Source organism: Hemitrygon akajei, chromosome 30 (assembly GCF_048418815.1).
Source record: "Hemitrygon akajei chromosome 30, sHemAka1.3, whole genome shotgun sequence".
In the NCBI taxonomy this organism is placed as follows: Eukaryota; Metazoa; Chordata; class Chondrichthyes; order Myliobatiformes; family Dasyatidae; genus Hemitrygon; species Hemitrygon akajei.
In genome coordinates this window covers 2,616,385-2,643,538 of record NC_133153.1, presented here as the reverse complement: position 1 = coordinate 2,643,538, position 27,154 = coordinate 2,616,385, and the positions used below count along the sequence as shown (strand labels likewise).

Here is a 27,154-nt window from a genome sequence, read left to right as displayed (position 1 = left end):
AATATAACACAGAACTGTACACAATACTCCAAATTTGGCCTCATCAATGCCTTGTACAATTTTGTACATAAGTAGTGAAATAGTTTCACTTTCACTCCCAGCCTCTCTGGCATTTCCAAGCCTGAATGCTTTAAACTGCAGTGAGCAAGACAGCTCTGAGTTGTTTTTTTCTTTCCAATCCCCAAATATCACTGCATTTTGAACGCAAGTACTGGCAACCGGCAAGAGGTAATAAGATGGCAATGTGTTTAGATAGATAGATAGATACTTTATTCATCCCCATGGGGAAATTCAACTTTTTTCCAATGTCCCATACACTTGTTGTAGCAAAACTAATTACATACAATACTTAACTCAGTAAAAAAAAAATGTGATATGCATCTAAATCACCATCTCAAAAAGCATTAATAATAGCTTTAAAAAGTTCTTAAGTCCTGGCGGTAGAATTGTAAAGCCTAATGGCATTGGGGAGTATTGACCTCTTCATTCTGTCTGAGGAGCATTGGATCGATAGTAACCTGTCGCTGAAACTGCTTCTCTGTCTCAGGATGGTGCTATGTAGAGGATGTTCAGAGTTATCCATAATTGACCGTAGCCTACTCAGCGCCCTTCGCTCAGCTACCGATGTTAAACTCTCCAGTACTTTGCCCACGACAGAGCCCGCCTTCCTTACCAGCTTATTAAGACGTGAGGCGTCCCTCTTCTTAATGCTTCCTCCCCAACACGCCACCACAAAGAAGAGGGCGCTCTCCACAACTGACCTATAGAACATCTTCAGCATCTCACTACAGACATTGAATGACGCCAACCTTCTTAGGAAGTACAGTCGACTCTGTGCCTTCCTGCACAAGGCATCTGTGTTGGCAGTCCAGTCTAGCTTCTCGTCTAACTGTACTCCCAGATACTTGTAGGTCTTAACCTGCTCCACACATTCTCCATTAATGATCACTGGCTCCATATGAGGCCTAGATCTCCTAAAGTCCACTACCATCTCCTTGGTCTTGGTGATATTGAGACGCAGGTAGTTTGAGTTGCACCATATCACAAAGTCCTGTATCAGTTTCCTATACTCCTCCTCCTGTCCATTCCTGACACACCCCACTATGGCCGTGTCATCAGCGAACTTCTGCACATGGCAGGACTCTGAGTTATATTGGAAGTCTGATGTGTACAGGGTGAACAGGACCGGAGAGAGTACGGTTCCCTGCGGCGCCCCTGTGCTGCTGACCACCGTGTCAGACCTACAGTCTCCCAACCGCACATACTGAGGTCTATCTGTCAAGTAGTCCACTATCCAATCCACCATGTGAGAGTCTACTCCCATCTCCGTTAGTTTGTGCCTTAAGATCTTGGATGCAGTGGTAGGCCAACTAGAAGTGTTTTGGTCTTTTTTTTTAAAAATAAGGCTATTTTTCTGATTGCAAGATGATGTTAGACATTAAGAACTTCAAGTACTGCAAGTCTACCCCATCAGTGTGCTAGACAGCATGGATCCTTTTCCTACCTGCTACAGGAAGACTGCTGTGGGACTCAAGCAGGGTAAATGACCAAAAAAAAACAGCTGCACAAGAAATAATACTGTAGTTTGCAGCAAGCCAGATCTTGCACACTTGATAAATAGCACTGTTGGCAAACATGCTGTGATTTTCTGAACTTTCCATATCTGAAAGGATATACGAAAGCGTCAGGGCAAGGCCAGGAATTTCCTGGATAGTCACAACTCTTTAAAAGTCAGTGACAGTGACATCAAGTAGCTCCTCTCACAGCCCTGAAGCAAATGCTAACATGGAGTATCTGAGCAGCTAAAGAATATACTGACTACTCAGGCACCAAGTTCAGAATTAAAGTCCTATTCACTTGCAAATCTGGGAAGCAGAAATGAGCGCAGAGCTTGAGGCTGGGAGCACACTTTCTGGCATTAAATGCAGTTTCAAGGAGATGTTGTTATGCAAGGTTCTTCTGCCTTTCCCTCTGTGGCCTCCTCCTAATATTTTACTCTTTCCTAGATAATATTCATTGACATTGATAGGATGCAAAACTGGGCTGAGAAGTGGCAGATGGAGTTCAACCCAGATAAGTGTGAAGTGGTTCATTTTGGTAGGTCAAATATAATGGCAGAATATAGTATTAATGGTAAGACTCTTAGCAGTGTGGAGGATCAGAAGGATCTTGGGGTCCAAGTCCATAGGACACTCAAAGCAGCTGCACAGGTTGACTCTGTGGTTAAGAAGGGTATACGGTGCATTGGCCTTCATCAATCCTGGAATTGAAGTTAGGAGCCGAGAGGTAATGTTGCAGCAATATAGGACCCTGGTCAGACCCCACTTGGAGTACTGTGCTCAGTTCTGGTCGCCTCACTACAGGAAGGATGTGGAAGCCATAGAAAGGGTACAGAGGAGATCTACAAGAACGTTGCCTAGACTGAGGAGCATGCCTTATGAGAATAGGTTGAGTGAACTTGGCCTTTTCTCCTTGGAGTGATGGACGATGAGAGGTGACCTGATAGAGGTGTGTAAAATGATGAGAGGCATTGGTCATGTGGACAGTCAGAGGCTTTTTCCCAGGGCTGAAATGGTTGCCACAAGAGGACACAGGTTTAAGGTGCTGGGGAGTAGGTACAGAGGAGATATCAGATATCAGGGTAAGTTTTTTTCACTCAGAGAGTGGTGAGTGCGTGGAATGGACAGCCGGCAACGGTGGTGGAGGCAGATACGATAGGGTCTTTAAAGAGACTTTTGGATAGGTACATGGAGCTTAGAAAAGTAGAGGGCTAAGGGTAAGCCTAGTAATTTCTAAGGTAGGGACATGTTCGGCACAACTTTGTGGGCCGAAGGGCCTGTATTGCGCTGTAGGTTTTCTATGTCTCTATTCATGGTGCAAATTACAACTGTGATTAAGAGTGGGTTGACAAGAAATATCTGTCTTCCTGAGTCATGGGAAGGCATCAGACCACAAAATCCTATCGAGGGGAGTTAAAACCGCCAAAAGGATCGCTGGGGTCTCACTCCGCCTGATTTGTGACATTTACTGGGAACGTTGCATACGAAGGGCCCATAGCACTTTTGAGGATCCCTACCACCCATTCCACGATCTCGTTGACCCACCACCATCAGGGAGGAGGTACAGGAGCATCATGCATCATAATTACAATTGCCAGACTGGGTAAAGCTTTATGATGAAAGACTAATGAATACCCTACCACCATTTTGAAATCTTAAATTATCTCTGCTACTATCTCTGCTAAAATAATGCTGGAGAGGTAGTAACAGGGAAACAAACAAAAGGCAGATGAACTCAATAAGTATTTTGCATTAGTTTTCACTATGGAAGACACCAGTAGCATATCAGAAATTTGAGTGTCGTGGGGCAGAGGCGAAGGTGCTTGGGAAGTTGAAAGATCTAAAGGTAGTTAAGTCACCAGGCCCAGACAGACTTCACCACATGGTTTTGAAAGAGATAGCAGAATAGATTGCAAAGTCATTCATAATTATCTTTCAAACATCACCAGATTTCAGAAAGGTTCCAAAGTGGAAAATTGCAAATGTCACTCTTTAAAAGGGAGGGAGGCAACAAAACTATAGGGCAGTTCACCTGAACTCAGTGGTTGGTAAGATATTGCAGTCAATTATTAAGGATGTTTTGGAGCACTTAGAAGAATGTGATAAAACAGGCCAGTCAGCATGGTTTCCTTCAGGGGAAATCATGCCTGACAAATTTGTTGGAATTTAAGGAAATAGACAGGTAGGATAGACAAAGAAGAACCAGTGGATGTTATTTATCTGAATTTTCAGAAGGTGTAGCACACAAAGCTGCTAAACAAGAGCCCATGGTAGTACAAGAAAAATACTAGTAAAGATTAAAAATTGACTGACTAGCAGGAGGCAAAGAGTGGGAATAAAGGGGTGCTCAGCAGAGTTCAGTGTTGGGACCATGTCTTTTCACATAAGTTCAAAGTACATTTATTATCACAGTAAGTGTACATTATACAACCTTGAGATTTGTCCCTTACAGGAAGGCACAAAACAAAGAAACCCAAAAGAACCCAATTATAAGACCAAACATCCTTTGTGCAGAGGAAAAAAAAATCATGCAAACAATAAAAGCATATCGCATTCAGAACGAAAGTGACTCCATAGACACCAAGTCCAGAGCAACAGGAGCAGGCTACAGCCTCTGTTCAGCACAGAGCCAAGTAAATGTGGTGAAGCCCTTGACACAAAGCAGGTCACGACCTCAGTCTCACTTCAGCACAGAACCAAGTAAATGTTATGGAGCAGTGAGCAGAACCAGCCTGACCCTCGCCAGCAGCTTTATTTCTTCAGCAGCAAAATCTAGGCCCAGAGCAATTCACCATGGCAGGGCTCGGATTCTAGTGCGAGGTTAAGACAACTTAAACACTTACCCAAATAGACCAAGGGCTCCTCTCTACATGATCTAAGGTTGTGAGACAATCCCAGCTGCAGTGCTTTGTGTCTGTGTAATTTGATGCAACTTGCCCCACTAATACGATGAACTGAGTACTGCGCCTTTGGGCCAGCTCTGCACTGCTCTGGGAACTTGGATCTAAGGACTCAACTTGGTTTGGAATCTTGTTTTTGTTGCTCACTTCTATTGTTTGCCTGATTTGTTTTTTGCTCTTTCTCTGTGCATATTGGGAGTTGGTCTTCAATCTTTTTTTAAACTGGGTTCTTTCGGGTTCCATGCTTTGTGACTGTCTGTATGAGTAATATAATTCATACACAAAATGCTGGTGGAACACAGCAGGCCAGACAGCATCTATAGGGAGAAGGACTGTCAGCCCGAAACGTCAACAGTCCTTTTCCCTATAGATGCTGCCGGGCCTGCTGTGTTCCACCAGCATTTTGTGCGTGTTGCTTGAATTTCCAGCATCTGCAGATTTCCTCGTGTTTGCTAATATAATTTATACATTCTTTGATAATAAATGTACTTTGAATAGCTTGAATAAAAGCAAGGATGTAAATCTGAGGCTTTTTAAGGCACTGGTGAGGTCTCACTTGGAATATTGTGAGCAGTTTTGGGCACCTTATCTGAGAAAGAATGTGTTTACCTTTGGAAAGATTCCAAGGAAGTTCATGACCACGATTCCAGGAATGAAAGGGTTATCATATAGGGAGTGTTTGATGGTTCTAGGTCTGTATTCGCTGGAATTTAGAAGAATGATGGGAATTTCAGAGAGCATGTGCTGGCATTGGAGAGGGCCCAGAGGAGATTCACAAGAAAAACCCATGAATGAAAGGATTAACATGTGAGGAGTACTTGATGGCTCTGGGTCTGTATTCACCAGAGTTTAAAACATTGGGGGGGGGGGGGCTCACTGAAAACTATCGAATATTGAAATAACTAGATACAGTGGACGTGGAGAAGATACATCATATTGTGTGGGAGTCAAGGACCAGAGGGCATAGCCTCAGAAGAGAAAGACATCCCTTTAGAACAGAGAAGGAAGAATTTCTTTAGCCAGAAGGTGTGAAATATTTGGAATTCATTGCTGCAGATGGCTGTTGAGACTAATTCATTGGATATATTTAAAGTGGAGTTTAATAGGTTCTTGATTTGTAAGGGCAAAGTTTCAGGGAAAAGGCAGGAGAATGGGATTAAGAGGGTTATTTGATTAAGGGGCCATGACAGAGCAGACTGCAAACTGGATCATGTAATATGGCCTAATTCTACATCTATGTCTTAAGATCTTATGGAAATGACCAGGTTCACTACCCTATATAGCCTCTTGCACTCCTGTACTCATAATGCAGCCAGTCAGAATACTTTCGACTGTACATCTGCAGAAGTCTGTCAAGAGTCTTCAGTGATATGCTAATCTCAAGCTTCTAAGAAAGTACAGATGCTGGTGCTCTGTACTTCAGTGCTATCTATCCATCAGCTGATAAATCAACATTCCGAATGTTGCCCATCACCACCACTAGCAGTAACATATTTCAGATGAAAAGGGCAGGATCTTAACTATGCAATACAAACCAGTCTGCTGCATGCCTTCTCAAAGTGTGACAAGTTATTTTTATTTCTTTTTGTATTACTTTCTCTATGATCTACAGTAGAATTACTTGAGTCTATTAGTTCAGCATAAAACTTAAATAGCCATCTTTTTTTTTAAAAAAAAGGGACGTTCTCGATGACAATAGCATTCACTGTTACACAATAAACTGACAATTTTACATTATATCTTTGTATGCCAGTTTTAACACAAATCCCAAAATTTCCCAAAATCAATATTACAGCATTCCTCTTGCTGGCTGATCTGCAGCTTTCTCCAAGAATTACTTGACTCCCCAAGTCCACAAACATTAATTTTAAAATAAATCTATTTGTTTTAAAATATTACGGAATAATATCGGACTCCTCTACCCGTGATCTGGGAGCTGAGATTACATGGAACCCAGGGTGAATTAGGCAGCTGGATGTAAAATTCGCTTAGTGAAAGGAGGCAGGGTGGTCATGGAGGGTTCTCTTTTCCAGAAAGGAGCAAGAAACAGAATCAGGTTTAATATCTCCAGCATATGTTGTGAAATTTGTTAACTTTGCAGCAGCAATACATGTTGCAAACAATGCAATACATGATAATAGAGGAAAAAACTGAATTAAAATACATTTGTACATATATATTAAGCAAACATGAGGAAATCTGCAGATGATGTAAATTCAAACAACACACACAAAATGCTGGTGGAACACAGCAGGCCAGGCAGCATCTATAGGGAGAAACACTGTCGACGTTTCGGGCCAAGACCCTTCATCAGGATGAAGTCAGTCCTGACTAAGGGTCTCGGCCCGAAACGTCGACAGTGCTTCTCCCTATAGATGCTGCCTGGCCTACTGTGTTCCACCAGCATTTTGTGTGTGTTGTACATATACCGTAGATTTCGCACTACAGAGCGCACCTGATTAAAAGCCGCTGGCTCTAATTTTAGAAAGAAAATCAATTTTGTACTTGTACAGGCCGCACCGGATTTTAGGCCGCAGGTGTCCCACGTTGTAATATGAGATATTTACACAGAAAGATATTACACGTGAGGATTTTTTAACTTTTAATTAAATCCATATGGTAACAAACAAATACATATTGCAAATGCTTTTTTTCGAACCGTGCCTGTAATACGGCTACTTTTAAATATACATACGTATCAGTAACACACAAATTACGTTGTATATATATTCCAATATCTCCTAGCGACTGGTAAAAATATATATACTGCAGCCTACCAGGAAAAGTTATTGATCGCCTTTAACTTAAAAGCAGCGTTTTGGCTCCGCCGCTCCCCCCTCCCACCTTCCCATTTATCGCAAACCGGTATTTCCCACAAGACGCGGCGAAACCGGATGTAACGTCTAGCATTCCGGGCTGTAGTACAGAAAACATACTAACAAATGAATTACTAAGCGAAAATATTATAAACTAAATAACTGCCATAAAGGCAGCACAATGCTTTTCTTCGAGTGTTTTCCATGTTGATGAGGGTGAGTACAAATGACTGATTTACAATAATTTAATTGTGAAAGTGCGCTTGATTTATCGTACAATTTCATTGGACCTCTGTGAACTACTCATCAATTTTATTGGTCTACTGTTACGAGGCAAAATGTTTTTGGCGGCATGAAAAAAAATCATGCATTAGCCGCACCGTAGTAAAGGCCGCAGTGTTCAAAGCTGATCAAAATGTGGGAAAAAAGTAGCGGCTTAAAATCCGGAATCTACGGTATATTAAATAGTTTAATAAGTAGCACAAAAAATAGGAATTAAAAAGTAGTGAGGTAATGTTCATGGGTTCAATGTCCGTTTAAAAATTGGATGGATGGCAGAGGGGAAGAAGCTGTTCCTGAATCATTGAGCATTTGCCTTCAGGCTTCTGAATCTCTTTCCTGATGGTAACAATGAGGAATTCATTGTTGTTTTGTCATCTATATTACATTATAAATGACAATGTGTTAGTAGGTTTGCAGGCAACACAAAAATTGGTGGCATTGTGGACAGTGGCATAGTGGCATACCTTAGTTTACAGGTAGTTCCAGACCAGATTGGGAAGTAGATTGGAGTATCACAAAAACATTTTAATACAGACAAGTATGACATCTTGAACTTTGGCAAGTTAAACCAGGGAAAACTTGTTTAGTAAATGGTAGGACCCTGTAAAGTGCTATAGAACAGAGAAAATCACGGGCACAGGTACACACATAATTAAAGTGGTGACAAAGGTAGACAGGCTGGTGAAGGTGACATCTGGCACACTTGCATTCATCAGTCAGTTTACTAAGCACAAGAGCTGGGAAATCATGTTCTATCTGTACAAATTGCTGGTGAGTGTTTGGGTATGCAGGGTTACATGGAAACAAGTAATTATTGTTGCCTGCAAAACTATCTAGTAATGAAAACCTGAAATGAAAACAATGCATGGTAATTCTTTCATTTCAAAGTTTCAGAGCATTGAAGGTTTTGTAACTGACTTTCCAAATGTTTACCAGCACTATTTCTGCTTCATCATGCAAGTAAGCCCTTTGCTTCCTGGCTTGTGCTATATCAATTCTTCAAAAGACTAGCTACTCAGCCTAATAATTAAAGGCATTGTTGTTGCTTGGCACCAGCAATTCTTTAGCAATTAATGGGAGGAAGACGAAGTCAGGGAAAAGCAGGTGTTCCACCGTCAAACTCCTCATACCTGCCCACAACTTCTGTTATCTGATTTATTTAAACCTGAGAGGATTAACAAAATCTTCCAGCTCTTCCACATTCCAAGTTTATTATTTTAATTCTCTCCACTTTCCTGGATGTTTTTTTGGATAATTTTTTAGATTCAAAGTAATATTTTCACATACTATTTTGGATGCTGCTGTTTCACTTTAATTCATCATCATTCTACTCTGTTGTATCTGGCCACTGTTTGGACCCAATAATCTGAAAATTTGATAATGATACAGGATCTCAATCATCATGACAAATTGTGAATTCATAAAATTATGTGATTGAGCCATTGTAAAAAGTTGCTCCACATTTTCTCTGGAGCAGTGGAGGCTGAGTGGAGATTTGATGGAGGTTTATAATATTATGAGACATAAATGGATATACATCATCTTTTTCCAAAGGTTGAAATTTAAGATGAGGTGGTAATTTCAATGGAGATATGATGGGTGTTGTGTTTTTTTAAAGACAGACTGGTGGGTGCCTGAAATGCTCTGGTAATCAAGGCAGAAACATTAGGCTTTTCAGATGGGCACATGAATCTGAGCAAAATGAGAGGATATAGATATGGTATAGGTAGATGAGATTAACTCAGTTAGCCACTTGATTACAAATCTAATTAGTTCAGCACAATATTGTGGGGCTGAAGGGCCTGTTGTTGTGTTGTACTATGCTCTATGGAGACCTGCAAGGGGTCTAATTTGAAGCATATTGTCATTATAAAGAACCAAAGATGTGATTAAGCGAAAAGATTCACAAAGGTATGTCAAGGACTCAATGGCTTGAGTTACAAGGAGGCAGAGGGGTGACCTTATAGAGGTTTATAAAATCATGAGGAGCATAGACAGGGTAGATAGTCACAGTCTTCCTCCTAAAGGTTATATAAATCTAGAAGACAGGCATAAAAAGGTGTGAGGGTAAAGATTTCAAGGTGACCTGAGGGGGAGTTTTTCTCCTAAGATGATATGGAATGAATGCCAGAGGAAATGGAAGCAGGAACAATTAAATGTAGAAAATATTTGCTTAGGAAAGGTTTAGAGCAACATGAGCAAATGGTATAGGTTTGCTGATAAAATACAAAACCTGTTTCTATACCATAATGTAATGCATTTTGTATGACCCTCTACAATATTTTTCCATTTGGATCAGTAAAACACCCAAATAAGTAGAAAAACTGGGGGGGGGGGGGGAAGAGAAGAACATACAATCATGTTACTTCTGTGGTCTACTAGTACTAGATTTACCCCAAGTCTTTGTAGGTTCCTGGCTCACTTCTGAGCACATACATTTAGTAATTTGCACCAATAATGACCATAACAACATATTTCCATGGCAGATCATATCATGTAAGCAGCATTATTGTTGGGGAATGAATTAAAACTGGTAATTTACCAAGGCAATAATCCCTTCCTGCACTCTACACAATTCTGAGGGGTATTTAACCACCTGATAGAACATCAAACTGAGACACACTCTGCAGTCTTAAGTAGATAAAAGATTATATTATGTAGTTCTTAATGAGCAGGGGATTCTCCCCATACTCCTGGTCAATATCTGTCTCTAGACTACCATGACCAAAAATGTTCTTCAGATCACTTATAACCATATAACAATCACAGCACGGAAACAGGCCATTCCGGCCCTCCTAGACCGTGCCGAACTCTTAATCTCACCTAGTCCCACCTACCCGCACTCAGCCCATAACCCTCCACTCTTTTCCTGTCCATATACCTATCCAATTTTACCTTAAATGACACAACTGAACTGGCCTCTACTACTTCTACAGGAAGCTCATTCCACACAGCTATCACTCTCTGAGTAAAGAAATACCCCCTCGTGTTTCCCTTAAACTTTTGCCCCCTAACTCTCAAATCATGTCCTCTCGTTTGAATCTCCCCTACTCTCAATGGAAACAGCCTATTCACGTCAACTCTATCTATCCCTCTCAACATTTTAAATACCTCGATCAAATCCCCCCTCAATCTTCTACGCTCCAATGAATAGAGACCTAACTTGTTCAACCTTTCTCTGTAACTTAAGTGCTGAAACCCAGGTAACATCCTAGTAAATCGTCTCTGCACTCTCTCTAATTTATTGATATCTTTCCTATAATTCGGTGACCAGAACTGTACACAATATTCCAAATTTGGACTTACCAATGCCTTGTACAATTTTAACATTACAGTTACATTACAATTTAACAAAACATTTAAATACTTTTTGCAGAATTCATGTTTCGTACATTCCTACCCTGGACAATGAGTACTTTGGAGATTTCTGAAATCACGGTATTTGAAATATAAATGCAATATTTTACTTTTAAAAAAAAGCAAAAGCTAGCTTTATTTACTACAAGTTAACTGTACAACTGACACAACATTAAGCTCCACCGTTGATGTCTGTGCCAATGACACTGTACACGCCTGAAAAGGCGAGCCACCTGTGTTCAAAAACCCCTTTCCGCGTCGATAGGGATACACCCTCCTCATCCGACCCCGGACCAGGCAAAATGCACTGCATGTCCCGGGGTTTGTCTGACCCTTCATCCCTACCGGACTCACTTCACCAACAGGGGTACGAACCGGGCTGAAGGAGTGGAACTGATTTCAAAAAGCACAAAATGAACACACGGCATCCAAACTTTGTGAAGAATTATCATTTCCACTCACAGCAGTTCCAATACAAACCCGGTGCAGTAACATATAAAGGACCTGGTACACCCTTTACCAGACACACAAAAAACCAGTCCGCCTGTCGCCAGCTCTGCACAATTACCTTTCACACACAACAGGAACATGTTGGTGCGTTCAGCTCGCGCTGTTCAACTGCTTGCACTCTCCCTGACCGGCTGGAGAATCGGTCTCTCAATGATTGACAGCAAGAACAGCCAATCATCCGTAGCTGTCGGAACAAATTATTCCCTTTCACCAATCACTTCCATCTGTGGGCGGAGTCCATGGAGTCTTTCCAGTTTATCAGGAACCTGAAGGTCCAGCGCCTTTGAAGATATGAAATAGCTTTGGTTTCGGCCCTTTAAAACGGCAGGAGTATTTCTACTCCTTCCATTATTTCGTTTATAGTTTCATAAAGACAGACAGTGAGGTTTATTTTCGATAATGATTTAAATTACTGAGTCTATCAGTATAATGTAATCACTTAGTCACTAAATCCATAGGAGTATTTAACTGTGACTTCTCTGAAGACATTCTCATATGAAACTTTATTGCTGTTATGTTGTGACCAAGAATTGCATTTAAGATGGGATTTCACACAAACTTTTTCATGTAAATAACAAATAAAGTGCTGTGATTCTTGCTAAATTGATTCACTCACATGCTCAAAATACCCTGTCACAAACATTCCTTTATTGTTGAATTCTACATATCTAAGGTGATTGCTCAGATTAAATCTGTTTACAGCACCGAAAGGCTCTTCCCATTCTCCACCCAGCTAAAGGAATCTCCTGCCACCTGTTTCCAACTTATTGCTACAGCCCATTGAAACCCAGCTCTTATCTCAGCCCTTATTCACTCTTCAAACCAGCTGACCTGAACCAGTTACTTCTAGCTTTCGGTTCAGGTATTGCCTTGTGTTTTAAATATCTGTCTCTCTTGCTTCGTGCCCCTTGTGGCTTGTTATTTTGCAGTTTATTAGCAAAACAGTGTTTACTGTTAAATTGTCTCTATGGTTCTGCTCTTGGATCAAGGCTCCTGACAGGATGAGTGAACCAATAATTGATACAGAAGAGTACACTCACATGAAGGAAGTCATCTGTTGACAGGAGCACACAATCCTGAAGCAGCAGGAAACTATTGTACACCACTCTCAATCAACAGCCACCCTGCACCAATGAACCTCTTTCCTTGGAGCCTTGGATTCCAGAGCTTGAACAGTCTGATGGATGCCCCAGCCCAATGCTGCAACGTCCTGTTCCGGTGTGCTCTTTGAGCTCCAGCCATCTCTGTAATCTATGGACCAAGCCAAGATTACCTTTGTCTTCTCTCCCCTGACTGAAGGAGTTCTGATTTGAGCTGCTACTAATTGAGGCAATAGAACCACCATTTTTAATAAATTTGAGGAACTCACCACTGAGATGTGCTAGGTTTTTGACCAGCCAGGAAGTGGAAAGGTGGCAGTGGATCAGTATTTCACTTGCATCAAGGCTCAAGCTTAGTGCTGAATTACACTGGGGAATTCAGTATGTTTACAGTGTAGTGCAGCTGGAATACAGAAGTGCTGCTAGTCCATTACCATCATGGCCTCTCAGAGCACTTGAAAGATGAGCTGTATTCTCAGGAGATGCCCATTGACCTTGAAAGCCTTGTCATTCTGGCCCTCGGAATTGACAAGTGTCTTATGGAATGACTCTCAGACCATCAGCGAGAACATTGCCAGAACTATTTCAGACTGCAAGACCCTTATCATCCAAGAGCGTAAGCAATGGTGGAGAAACAACTTTGAGCACTTACTGCAGAGCTGTCTGTTATCCACACATCAAATGCTCACCAGATAAAGACAAGGGGGCTTCTATCTGTTAAGCTTCCCCCAGCCCCTCATTCCAGTACCATAGTCCGACTCACTCTCTCTGCCCGCCTCCACATTCACACAGGAGGCTCTGGAGTATTATAGCACAACAGGGAACATTTTGAACAGGCAGCTTGGACTTCCTATCAAGCCTATCTCTAACATCTTTTGCATCAGGGCCATTGATTGACATCCCTAGGGATCTGGGACTGTCAGAACATGCACATGAGCATCAGAGAGCTCTGTGAGTCCAACAACCTCCTCCTGATTGACTTGCCCAACACTGCTCTTATGCTGGGTTATCCCTGGCTCTCCACTTTGCTTGGGCTTCCAGTTCACTGCTGAGCTGGGGACCCATGTGCTGGACCTCCTGCCTGCAACCTTAGCTGACTTCACCCCGCAAATCTGTGGAGACAGAGGAAACTCTCAAACTCCCACAGGAATACCATGACTTGGTGATCATCTTTAATAAAAGGAAGATAGCAACCTGCCACCTCACAGAGCAGATGACTGCATGATTGACCTCCTTCCCAGGGCTGTCTGTTCTCCCTCTCTCCCCCTGAGACACAAGCTTCGTTCAACCACATCATGGTGCACGCTGACAGGAGTTGGACCCAAGTGCAGAGGAACTGCAGACTCTGTCACAGTGGGCACTGGCAATGACTCGACTCATGTGCAGAAGAACAGCAGCCTATCATGCAGAAAAGGAAATGAGGTTAGACGAAGGAATACCAACAGAGGCACAATCAAGCGACACCGCCAGACTAATCATTCTCCACAAACGCACAAGGACTCCGCTACCGTGCTAAACAAGAGTCCCCTTTAATGCAGGAAACACATGCCAGTCACAACTAATTTGACAAGGAAGCACCAGGGCTTACAACTATAACATTGAGCAAATATGGGTGCTCGAAACCTTGAAGCCCAACATTCTATGACAAGCTACAAAGGCCCAGAGGGCCCATGACAAGTCCGCAGCAGGTGCAAGATTCTTCCTTGTCAAAAAGAAAGATGGGGATCTTAGTCCCTGCATCAACTACCGTGGACTCAACGAAGTCACCATTAAGAACCGCTGCCCTCTCCCCTTGATGAAACACTCTACGAGACCCGTATCTTCACAAAACTGGATCTATGGAGCACATACAACCTTATCTGCATCTGCCAGCGAGGTGAGTGGAAGACAAACTCTAGATTTTCTGCAATATGGGTTCTGGTAGCCCACCATGATTGCAGATGTATGTCAGTTTGTCGCTGCCTATCCTCAATGTGCTCTGTCCAACTCCTCCAGCTCGAGACCCTCTGGCTTCCCACGGCCCCTACTGGTCCTCTGATGCCTGTGGTTCTATGGATTTCATCATAGATTTGCCACCTTCCAGTGGAGCCATGGTAATTATGACAGTGGTGGACCGGTTCTCCAAAGCAGCTTGTTTCATTCTCCTCCCCAGCCTTCCATCAGCCATTAAGACAGTGACCTGGTTCTCCAACATGTACAGTAGTTTGCCTGGGCTGTTTCCCTCACACCATTTTGTTGGACTGAGGCCCACATTTTGACCACTGCTACTGGCTAACCTTCTGCACCTTGCTCCGCACCTCAGTGAGTTGGTCTCCCAGCTGTCATCTGCAGACCAACAGCCAGTCAGAAAGAGCTAATCAGCAAGTGCAGAGGTTTCTGTGATGTATTGCCATTTCTAACCCTTCCACATGGAAGAAGTATCTACTTTGGTCCAAACTGTCCCACAATCTACACAGCCTTTCTGCTGTGGTATGTCACCCTTTGATGTGCTTCATAGCTACTCAGCCCCATTGTTCCCCGTGGTGAAACCAATGGTCGAGTTCCAGTCCGCCAGGGCCCTTGTTTGCTGATGCAGGATGCTTGGACGAGTGCCCAAAGGGCCATTCTATTTTCCAACTGTGCCTACTGACAACATGCTAACCATCATTGATACCCAGACAGACTACTCTGGCCTGGGGACTGTGTCTAGCTATCTAATTAGAATGATGAATTAGAATGTGAAGCAAATAAGCAAAGAGCATAAAAATTTTGGAACATTGTTTAGTTAAGAAAGACTTGGTATTTTCAGATTTAATAAAACCTACACCTGGATTATGAAATCCCTACTGTTGTTAGCCAAGTTGTCCTAATTTAATCCTCAGGTCTTGACGCCTTTTCTTGTATTATATTTGTAAAGTACCTAAAAGTGGTAAACTTTTAAAGGACAATTTTGGACCATAATAATAGATCAACTACATTAAAATAGCTTGGATCATGTCTACCAAGTGAATGTTTCATTATGCTGCGTCAGCTTCAGTGTATTCTGCCTCATTACATACTTCACCTGCAGAATTTAATTCCAGAGGTAGTAGTCTAGCGATCAGACCTTAATACTAATTTGTGGAATGAAATTATAAAGTGTACTAACCCCTGAAGCAATAACTGGTTAAAAATGCCTCAACAAGATATTTTTACATTTTAAAATCCAAGAAATATAAAACACCAAAATTCACTAAGAAGCAGGTGCAGCAATTGTTAGGTGTTTAAAATCACTTGGGAAAAGAGTCAATTGGGATGGAAAAGCACACCAAGGGAAGGTCCTGGGGAATTAAGATTTACATGCCTGATGTAATTGAACATACTACAGACTATTTGTTCACTTCAAAATCAGTGCTTTCTGTTTTCAATCTGAGTTACAATTTGTATACAATGGCTAAGAGAAGCTTCAATTCTTGTTCAGAAAAAAAGAATTTCAGAAAAGTGTATTATTTATTTCCTTCATTTGTGTATTGTGATCCTCCAGATTTATTAGGTATTAAAATAATGATCTGAAAATGCATATGAGTAAATTGAAATATAGTATGTAAACTAATTATTCAAATATGCTGAAGAGTTTATTGATCAGGTTATTAAAGAGGTTATTGAATCCAACAGCATGAATGGGAGCGATGCTTCACTACCAGATGAACTCAACACCTTCTATGCCTGCTTTGAAAGGGAAAACACAACTACAGCTGTGAAGATCCCTGCTGCACCTGATGACTCTGTGTCTTACCAGAGGCCGATATTCGGCTGTCTTGAAAGAGAGTGAACATTCACAAGGCGGAAGGTCCTGTTGGAGTAATTGGTAAGGCTTTGAAAACCTGTGCCAACCAAGCGGCAGGAGTATTCAAGGACATCTGCAAACTCTCACTGCTACGGGTGTAAGTTCCCACTTGCTTCAAAAAGGCAACAATTATACCAGAGCCTAAGAAAAATAATGTGAGCTGCCTTAATGACTATCGCCCAGTAGCACTCACATCAACAGTGATGAAATGCTTTGAAAGGTTAATCATGACTAGACTGAACTCTTGCCTCAGCAAGGACCTGGACCCATTGCAATTTGCCTATTACCACAATATGTCAATGGCAGATACAATCTCAACGGCTCTTCACACGGCTTCAGACCAACTGGACAACACAAACACCGATGTCAGGATGCTGTTCATCAACTATAGCTCAGCAATTAATACCATCATTCCCACAATCCTGATTGAGAAGTTACAGAACCTGGGCCTCTGTACCTCCCTCTGCAATTGGATCCTCGACTTCCTAACTGGAAGACCACAATCTATGCAGACTGGTGATAATATCTCCTCCTCGCTAACAATCAACACTGGTGCACCTCAGGGGTGTGTGGTTAGCCCACTGCTCTACTCTCTCTATACCCATGACTGTGTGGCTAAGTATCGCTCAAATGCCATCTATAAATTTGCTGATGATACAACCATTGTTGGTAGAATCTCAGATGGTGACGAGAGGGTGTACAGGAGCAAGATATGCCAACTAGTGGAGTGGTATTGCAGCAACAACCTGGCATTCAACGTCAGTAAGATGAAAGAGCTGATTGTGGACTTCAGGAAGGGTAAGACAAAGGAACACGTACCAATCCTCATAGAGGGATCAGAAGTGGAGAGAGTGAGCAGTTTCAAGTTCCTGGGTGTCAAGATCTCTGAGGACCTAACCTGGTCCCAACATATCAATGCAGTTATAAAAGACAAGATAGCAACTATACTTCATTAGGTGTTTGAAGAGATTTGGTATGTCAACAAATACACTTAAAAACTTCTTTTGATGTACCGTGGAGAGCCTTCTGACAAGCTGCATCACTGTCTGGAATGGGGGGTCTAATGCACAGAACCAAAAGAAGCTGCAGAGGGTTGTAAATTTAGTCAGCTCCATCTTGGGTACTAGCATACAAAGTACCCAGGACATATTCAAGGAATGGTGTCTCAGAAAGGCAGCATCCATTATAAATGACTCCAAGCACCCAGGGCATGCCCTTTTCTCACTGTTACCATCAAGTAGAAGGTACAGAAGCCTGAAGGCACACACTCAGTGATTCAGGAACAGCTTCTTCCCCTCTGCCATCCGATTCCTAAATGGACATTGAACCCTTGAACACTACCTCACTTTTTAATATATATTATTTCTTTTTTTACATGATTTTTAATCTATTCAATAATGGTATACTGTAATTGATTTACTTATTTATTACTATTATTTTTTTTCTTTTATATTATGTATTGCACTGAACTGTTGCTGCTAAGTTAACAAATTTTACAACACATGCCAGTGATAATAAACCTGATTCTGAATGCTGTATTTGACAATCCATTGAACACTATCAGGATTGTTTGATGTACAGCATTTTGAATATACTTGATGACTGAGCCCTCGATTGATTCACTACCACGAGGTGAGAATAAGTGGATCTTATCATTTCTTGTCCTCAATGGTTGATCAATTATTCAAGATAGCTGAGCCACAGGAAGTGATAAGCTCTTCAAGCTCCTTAAGTTTATACATTGCAGTAAGATCACATCTCATTCTTCAAACCACAGAAAATACAAGCTCACTAGTTAAACCTCTTTCTACAACAATCCTCAAGTGGCAACATGAGGAGATAGGGTAGTCAAGAATTTGTACAGGACGCTTTTCTTCATTGGCCAGTGTATTAAATATAAAAGTTGAGAAGTCATGTTGCATGACCTTTTTTCGGTTGAATTTAAATTGTTGTGTGTAATTCTGGTTACCACATTGCAGTAATGATGAGAATGCACTGGAGAGAATGCCAAAGTTCATCAGAATCTTGCTTGGATAAGAGAATATTAGTTGTTAGGAGAGGTTGGACATGCTTTGATTATTTTCTCTGGGACATCAGATGATTAGGAGAGACTTGATAGGAGTATAAAATTATTCGAGGCATTGATTAGAGACATTAGACAGATCAGCAGAGACGCCAGCAGAGAAGCCTTGAAACACAAGAGATGGGTGGCATTTTAAGTAATATTTCTTCACAGTGTTAATTCAGTAGAAAATCAGCAAGGATAGCAAGAGATCAGAGAAACAAGTGGAGATGTTTTGAACCGTAGAACATTACATCACAGAAACAGGCCTTTTGGCCCTTATTGGCTGTGCCAAACCATTTTTCTGCCTAGTCCCACTGACCTGCATCTGGCCCATATCCCTCCATACACCTCTCATCCGTGTCCAAGTTTTCCTTAAATGTTAAAAGTGAGCCCGCATTTACAACTTCATCTGGCAGCTCATTCTACACTCCCACCACTCTCTGTGTGAAGAAGCACCCCCTAATATTCCCTTTAAACTTTTCCCCCTTTACCCTTAACCCATGTCCTCTGGTTTTTTTTCTCCCCTAGCCTCAGTGGAAAAAGCCTGCTTGCATTCACTCTGTCTATACCCATCATAATTTTAGAAACCTCTATCAAGTCTTCCTTCATTCTTCTACGCTCCAGAGAATAAAGTCCTAAACCTATTCAACCTTTCTCTGTAACTCAGTTTCTCCAGTCCTGGCAACATCCCTGTAAACATTCTCTGCATTCTTTCAAACTCATTAATATCTTTCCTGTAATTTGGTGACCAAAACTGCACACAATACTCCAAATTCAGCCTCACCAATGCCCTACACAACCTCACCATAACATTCCAACTCTTATACTCAATACCTTAATTTATAAAGGCCAATGTACCAAAAGCTCTCTTTACTACCCTATCTACCTGTGATGTCACTTTTAGGGAATTCTGTATCTGTATCCTAGATCCCTCTGTTCTACTGCACTCCTCAGTGTCCTACCATTTACTTTGTATGTTCTACCTTGGTTTGACCTTCCAAAGTGCAATACCTCACACTTGTCTGTATTAAACACCATCTGCCATTTTTCAGCCCATTTTTCCAGACATAAAAGTGGGAAGATGTGCCTGGAGGCTGTGGAAGTGAGCGAGGTCCTCAATGAACACTTCTCTTCAGTATTCACCAATGAGAGGGAATTTGATGACGGTGAGGACAATATGAGTGAGGTTGATGTTCTGGAGCATGTTGATATTAAGGGAGAGGAGGTGTTGGAGTTGTTAAAATACATTAGGACGGATAAGTCCCTGGGGCGTGAAGGAAAATTCCCCAGGCTGCTCCACGAGGCGAGGGAAGAGATTGCTGAGCCTCTGGCCAGGATCTTTATTCCTCGTTGTCCATGGGAATGATACCAGAGGATTGGAGGGAGGTGAATGTTGTCCCCTTGTTCAAAAAAGGTAGTAAGGATAATCCGAGTAATTATAGACCAGTGAGACTTACATCTATGGTGGGAAAGCTGTTGGAAAAGATTCTTAGAGATAGGATCTATGGGCATTTAGAGAATCATGGTCTGATCAGGGACAGTGAGCATGGCTTTGTGAAGGGCAGATCCTGTCTAACAAGCCTGATAGAGTTCTTTGAGGAGGTGACCAGGCATATAGATGAGGGTAGTGCAGTGGATGTGATCTGCATGGATTTTTGTAAGGCATTTGACAAGGTTCCACACGGTAGGCTTATTCAGAAAGTCAGAAGGCATGGGATCCAGGAAAGTTTGGCCAGGTGGATTCAGAATTGGCTTGCCTGCAGAAGGCAGAGGGTCGTGGTGGAGGGAGTACATTCCAATTGGAGGGTTGTGACAAGTGGTGTCCCACAAGGATCTGTTCTGGAACCTCTACTTTTTGTGATTTTTATTAACGACCTGGATGTAGGGGTAGAAGGGTGGGTTGGCAAGTTTGCAGATGACACAAAGGTTGGTGGTGTTGTAGATAGTGTAGAGAATTGTCGAAGATTGCAGAGAGACATTGATAGGATGCAGAAGTGGGCTGAGAAGTGGCAGATGGAGTTCAACCCAGAGAAGTGTGAGGTGGTACACTTTGGAAGGACAAACTCCAAGGCAGAGTACAAAGTAAGTGGCAGGATACTTGGCAGTGTGGAGGAGCAGAAGGATCTGGGGATACATGTCCACAGATCCCTGAAAGTTGCCTCACAGGTAGATAGGGTAGTTAAGAAAGCTTATGGGGTGTTAGCTTTCATAAGTCGAGGGATAGAGTTTAAGAGTCGTGGGGTAATGATGCAGCTCTATAAAACACTGGTTAGGCCACACTTGGAGTACTGTGCCCAGTTCTGGTCACCTCACTATAGGAAGGATGTGGGCCAAAGGGCCTGTAATGTGCTGTACTATTCTATGTTCTATGGTCCAGATATCCTCTGCAAACTTTGAAAACCTTCCTCACTGTCCACTACACCTCCAATCTTTGTATCATCAGCAAATTTGCTGATCCAATTTACCACATTATCATCCAGATCATTGATATGGATGACAAATAACAATGGACCCAGCACTGATCCCTGTGGCACACCACTAGTCACAGGCCTCCACTCAGAGAAGCAATCCTCCACTACCACTCTCTGACTTCTCCCATTGAGCCAATGTCTAATCCAGTTTACTACCTCACCATGCATTACCTAGTAAATGAACTTTCCTAACCTCCCATGCAGGACCTTGTTAAAGGCCTTACTGAAGTCCATGTAGACAACATCCACTGCCTTCCCTTCATCCATTTTCCTTGTAACCTCCTCGAAAAACTCTAATAGATTTGTTAAACATGACCTACCACAAACAAAGCCGTGCTGACTCTCCCTAATAAGTCCCTGTCCATCCAAATACTTGTAGATTCCATTTCTTAGTACTCCTTCCAAAAATTTACCTACTACCGACATCAAACTATAATTTCCCAGATTACTTTTTGAGCCTTTTTTAAACAACGGAACAACATGAGCAATCTTCCTGCAATTCACCCGTAGATACCAACATTTTAAATATATCTGCCAGGGCCCCTGCAATTTCAACACTAGTCTCCTTCAAGGTCCGAGGGAATACCCTGTCAGGTTCTGGGGATTTATCTACTCTGATTTTCCTCAAGATAGCAAGCACCTCCTCCTCTTCAATCTCTATAGGCTCCATGACCTCACTAATTGTTTGCCTTACTTCCATTGTCTCCATGCCAATTTCCTTGATAAATACAGACACAAAAAACCCATTTAAGATCTCCCCCATTCCTTTTGGTTTCATATATAGCCAACCACTCTGATCTTCAAGAGGACCAATTTTATCCATTTATTCTTTTGCTCTTAATATACCTGTAAAAGCACTTTGGATTATCCTTCACCTTGACTGCCAAAGCTACCTCATGTCTTCTTTTAACCCTCCTGATTTCTTTCTTAAGTATTTTTTTTTGCACTTTTATACTCATCAAGTACCTTATTTGCTCCCTGTTGCCTATACATGTCATACATCTCTCACTTCTTCTTTATCAGAGTTCCAATATCCCTAGAGAACCAAGGTTCCTTATTCTTATTCACGTTGCCTTTAATCCTGACAGGAACGTACAAACTCTGCACTCTCAGAATTTCTCCTTTGAAGGCCTCCCAATTACCAATTGAAGAGCATCCATATGACCTGGGAGAACATACTTGCAGCATTACGATGGATAAGTACCTAGGGCCAAATGGAGTACATCTTGCAGTTTGCGAGAGGGCTGAGAAGAAATTATAGAGGTCTTTATGAAGATATTGCTTCGTTGTTAGCCACCAATGAAGTTCACAAGAAGATTCAAGATTCAAAAACTTTATTGTCATTCCAACCATACATCAGCTCTGCAGGGCAGAATGAGACAGCATTTCCCAGGGGCAAGTGCAATCATAACAAAACAAACGCAACAATAAATAGTAAAACACAACAGCCACATGTCGGTTAAAATCAAGTTATAACTGTCCAGTGCAAGTTAAAAGTATCCAAAGCAGAGTCAGGTAGAGCAACTATTTAGCAGTCTGACTGCCTGTGGGAGGAAGCTGTTTAGTAGCCTTGTGGTTTTAGTTTTAATGCTCCTGTAACGTTTGCCTGATGGCAGAAAAACAAACAGTTTATGGAGAGGGTGTGAGGGGTCTTTAATATCTTCTGGAGGCATCGACTCTGAAAGAGGTCTTGGATAGAAGGTAGGGAGACCCTAGTAACCTTCTCTGCTCCCCTAACCACCCTCTGCAAGGCTTTTTTGTTGGCAGCACTGCAGCTGGAGTACAGGTTGTGATGCAAAAGGTCAGCACATTCTCAACCACACCTCTGTAGAATGTAGTTAAGATGTTAGTGGGGAGTGATGCTTGTTTAAGTTTCCTCAGAAAGTGCAATCTCTGCTGGGCCCATTTCACAATCCCAGTGGTGTTCCTGGACCAGGTGAGATTGTCTGAGATCTGCACCCCAAGGAACTCGGTGTTTTCCACTCTCTCCACTGTGGAGCTGCTGATGCTGAGGGGTGTGTGCTCAGGCTGAGACCGTCTGAAATCAACAATCATCTCCTTGGTTTTGGTGACATTAAGCATCAAGTTGTTGTCACTGCACCAGCTCTCGAGGTGTTTGACCTCCTCCCTGTACATTGTTTCATCATTTTTGCTGATGAGTCCCACCACTGTGGTATCATCAGCAAACTTAATGATCAGGTTCCCCTTGAATCTGGCTGCACAGTCATGTGTTAGCAGTGTAAACAGCAATGGGCTAAGCACACAGCCTTGTGGGGATCCAGTGCTCAGTGTGATGGAGTCAGAGATGTTCCTGCCAACACAGACTGACTGTGGTCTCTCTGTCAAGAAATCCAGAATCCAGCAACACATGGCAGTGTTAAGGCCAAGCAGCGACAACTACAAAGTATCTAATTCTGATTCTGAATGCTGTATTTGACAATCCATTGAACGCTATCAGGATTGTTTGATGTACAGCATTTTGAATATACTTGATGACTGAGCCCTCGATTGATTCACTACCACTAGACGAGAAAATAAAACCCTGGTGAACATTAGCTGTGCTCTCTCTGTTGGTTTGAAAAGGGAGCCCAGACTTGTACAAAATACTCAAGATCTAGTCTCATCAGAGCTCTGTATAATTGGAGCAGGCAGTTTATTTTCTTGGACCTGAATCCGCTTCTCTCAGAGGACAGTAAACTATTTACCTTCTGAATTGCTTGCTGAACTTGCATGTCAACTTTCAGTGGTTCTTGCAGAAGGACATCCATATCCCTCTGAGTATCAGCATCTAATAATTTACAAAGTACTCCGCCACTGTTTTTTTCTACTGAAATGGATGTCCTCATTTTAATATCTCATATTGCAACTTCTACATCTTCACCCATTCTCTTGGCTTGTCTATCTCCCTGAAGCCTTTCTGTTCCTTTTCACACCACAGTGCTTTGAATCATCTGCAGACTCAGATATACCACACCTGATCCCTTACTGAAATTATTGAGCAAGATTTTGATGTACTGGGGGCTAGCACCACAACAGACCCAAAATTAACTTGTTATTTCTAGATCTGTTTTCTGCCTATTAACCAAATCTATTTCCTCCTCAACATTTTGTCTTGTTTAAGAGAACATAGAGCATAGAATAGTACAGCACAGTACAGGCCCTTCGGCTCACAATATTGTACCAACCCTTAAACCCTGCCTCCCATATATCCCCCCACCTTAAATTCCTCCATATACCTGTCTGGTAGTCTCTTAAATTTCACTAGTGTATCTACCTCCACGCAGTCCAATGGACTCAGGCAGTCCATTCCATGCACCAACCACTCTCTGAGTGAAAAACCTTCCTCTAATATCCCCCTTGAACTTCCCTCCCCTTACCTTAAAGCCATGTCTTCTTGTATTGAGCAGTGGTGCCCTGGGGAAGAGGCACTGGCTGTCCACTCTATATATTCCTCTTAATATCTTGTATACCTCCATCATGTCTCCTCTCATCCTCCTTCTCCCCAAAGAGTAAAGCCCTAGTTCCCTTAATCTTTGATCATAATGCATACTCTCTAAACCAGGCAGCATCCTAGCAAATCTCCTCTGTACCCTTTCCAATGCGTCCACATCCTTCCCATAGTGAGGCAACCAGAACTGGACACAATACTCCAAGTGTGGCCTAACCAGAGCTTTATAGAGCTGCATCATTACCTCGCGACTCTTAAACTCCATCCCTCGACTAATGAAAGCTAACACTCCATAAGTTTTCTTAACTACCCTATCTACCTGTGAGGCAACTTTCAGGGATCTGTAGACATGTACCCACAGATCCCTCTGCTCCTCTACACTACCAAGTATCCTGCCATTTACCTTGGAGTCTGTCCTTCCAAAGTGTATCACCTCACACTTCTCTGGGTTGAATTCCATCTGCCACTTCTCAGCCCACTCCTGCATCCTATTAATATCTCTCTGCAATCTTTGATGATCCTCTACACTATCCACAACACCACCAACCTTTGTGTCGTCTGCAAACTTGCCAACTCACCCTTTTGAATGAATTGAATGTGCAGATAGTTATTAATGAATATGATCACAGAGACATGGCTCCAGGGTGACCAAGGATGGGAGCTCAACATCCAGGGATATTCAATATTCAGAAGGGATAGACAGGAAAGAAAAGGAGGTGGGGTAGCATTGCTGGTTAGAGAGGAGATTAATGCAATAGAAAGGTAGGACATTAGCCTGGAGGATGTGAAATCGATATGGGTAGAGCTGCATAACACTAAGGGGCAGAAAACGCTGGTGGGAGTTGTGTACAGGCCACCTAACAGTAGTAGTGAGGTTGGGGATGGCATTAAACAGGAAATTAAAAATGTGTGCAATAAAGGAACAGTAGTTATAATGGGTGACTTCAATCTACATATAGATTGGGTGAACCAAATTGGTAAGGGTGCTGAGGAAGTGGATTTCTTGGAATGTATGTGGGATGGTTTTCTGAACCAACATGTCAAGGAACCAACTAGAGAGCAGGCCAATCCAGATTGGGTATTGAGCAATGAGGAAGGGTTAGTTAGCAATCTTGTCATGCGAGGCCCCTTGGGTAAGAGTGACCATAATATGGTGGAATTCTTCATTAAGATGGAGAGTGACATAGTTAATTCAGAAACAAAGGTTCTGAACTTAAAGAAGGGTATGAGATTTGAAGGTATGAGACGTGAATTAGCTAAGATAGACTGGCAAATGATACTTAAAGGGTTGACGGTGGGCATGCAATGGCAAGCATTTAAAGATCACATGGATGAACTACAACAATTGTTCATCCCAGTTTGGCAAAAGAATAAACCAGGGAAGGTAGTGCACCCGTGGCTGACCAGGGAAATTAGGGATAGTATCAAGTCCAAAGAAGAAACATAAATTAGCAAAAAAAAGCAGCACACCTGAGGACTGGGAGAAATTCAGAGTCCAGCAGAGGAGGACAAAGGGCTTAATTAGGAAAGGGGAAAAAGATTATGAGAGAAAACTGGCAGGGAACATAAAAACTGACTGTAAAAGCTTTTATAGATACGTGAAAAGAAAAAGATTGGTCAAGACAAATGTAGGTCCTTTACAGTCAGAAACAGGTGAATTGATCATAGGGAACAAAGACATGGCAGACCAATTGAATAACTACTTTGGTTCTGACTTCACTGAGGAGTACATAAATAATCTTCCGGAAATAGTAAGGGACTGAGGGTCTAGTGAGATGGAGGAACTGAGGGAAATACATGTTAGTAGGGAAGTGGTGTTAGGTAAATTGAAGGGATTAAAGGCAGATAAATCCCCAGGGCCAGATGGTCTGCATCCCAGAGTGCTTAAGGAAGTAGCCCAAGAAATAGTGGATGCATTAGTGATAATTTTTCAAAACTCCTTAGATTCTGGATTACTTCCTGAGGATTGGAGGGTGGCTAATGTAACCCCACTTTAAAAAAAAAGGAAGGATAGAGAAACCGGGGAATTATAGACCTGTTAGTCTGACATCGGTGGTGGGGAAAATGCTAGAGTCGGTTATCAAAGATGTGATAACAGCACATTTGGAAAGAGGTGAAATCATCGAACAAAGTCAGCATGGATTTGTGAAAGGAAAATCATGTCTGACGAATCTTATAGAATTTTTTGAAGATGTAACTAACAAAGTGGATAGGGGAGAGCCAGTGGATGTGGTATATTTAGATTTTCAAAAGGCTTTTGACAAGGTCCCACACAGGAGATTAGTGTGCAAACTTTAAGCACACGGTATTGGGGGTATGGTATTGATGTGAATAGAGAATTGGTTGGCAGACAGGAAGCAAAGTGTGGGAGTAAACGGGACCTTTTCAGAATGGCAGGCAGTGACTAGTGGGGTACCGCAAGGCTCAGTGCTGGGACCCCAGTTGTTTACAATATATATTAATGATTTAGATGAGGGAATTAAATGCAGCATCTCCAAGTTTGCGGATGACACGAAGCTGGGCGGCGGTGTTAGCTGTGAGGAGGATGCTAAGAGGATGCAGGGTGACTTGGATAAGTTCGGTGAGTGGGCAAATTCATGGTAGATGCAATTTAATATGGATAAATGTGAGTTTATCCACTTCGGTTGCAAGAAGAGGAAAACAGATTATCTGAACAGTGGCTGATTAGGAAAAGGGGAGATGCAACAAGACCTGAGTGTCATTGTACACCAGTCATTGAAGGTGGGCATGCAGGTACAGCAAGTGGTGAAAAAGGCAAATGGTATGTTGGCATTCATAGCAAAAGGATTTGAGTACAGGAGCAGGTAGGTTCTACTGTAG

General features: G+C 42.2%; 1 protein-coding gene across 1 annotated transcript in view; it reads right to left on the bottom strand.

Annotated features, from left to right (window-relative positions):
- Window positions 1-11,548, bottom strand: part of LOC140718657 (protein unc-13 homolog B) — a 561,805-nt gene extending 550,257 nt beyond the window's left edge. The window contains exon 1 of the mRNA XM_073032679.1: window positions 11,483-11,548. Within this exon, the coding sequence (XP_072888780.1) occupies window positions 11,483-11,504 (22 nt within the window). The 5' untranslated portion in view covers window positions 11,505-11,548. The remainder of the gene's footprint in view (window positions 1-11,482) is intronic.
- Between the last annotated feature and the right edge of the window lie 15,606 nt (window positions 11,549-27,154).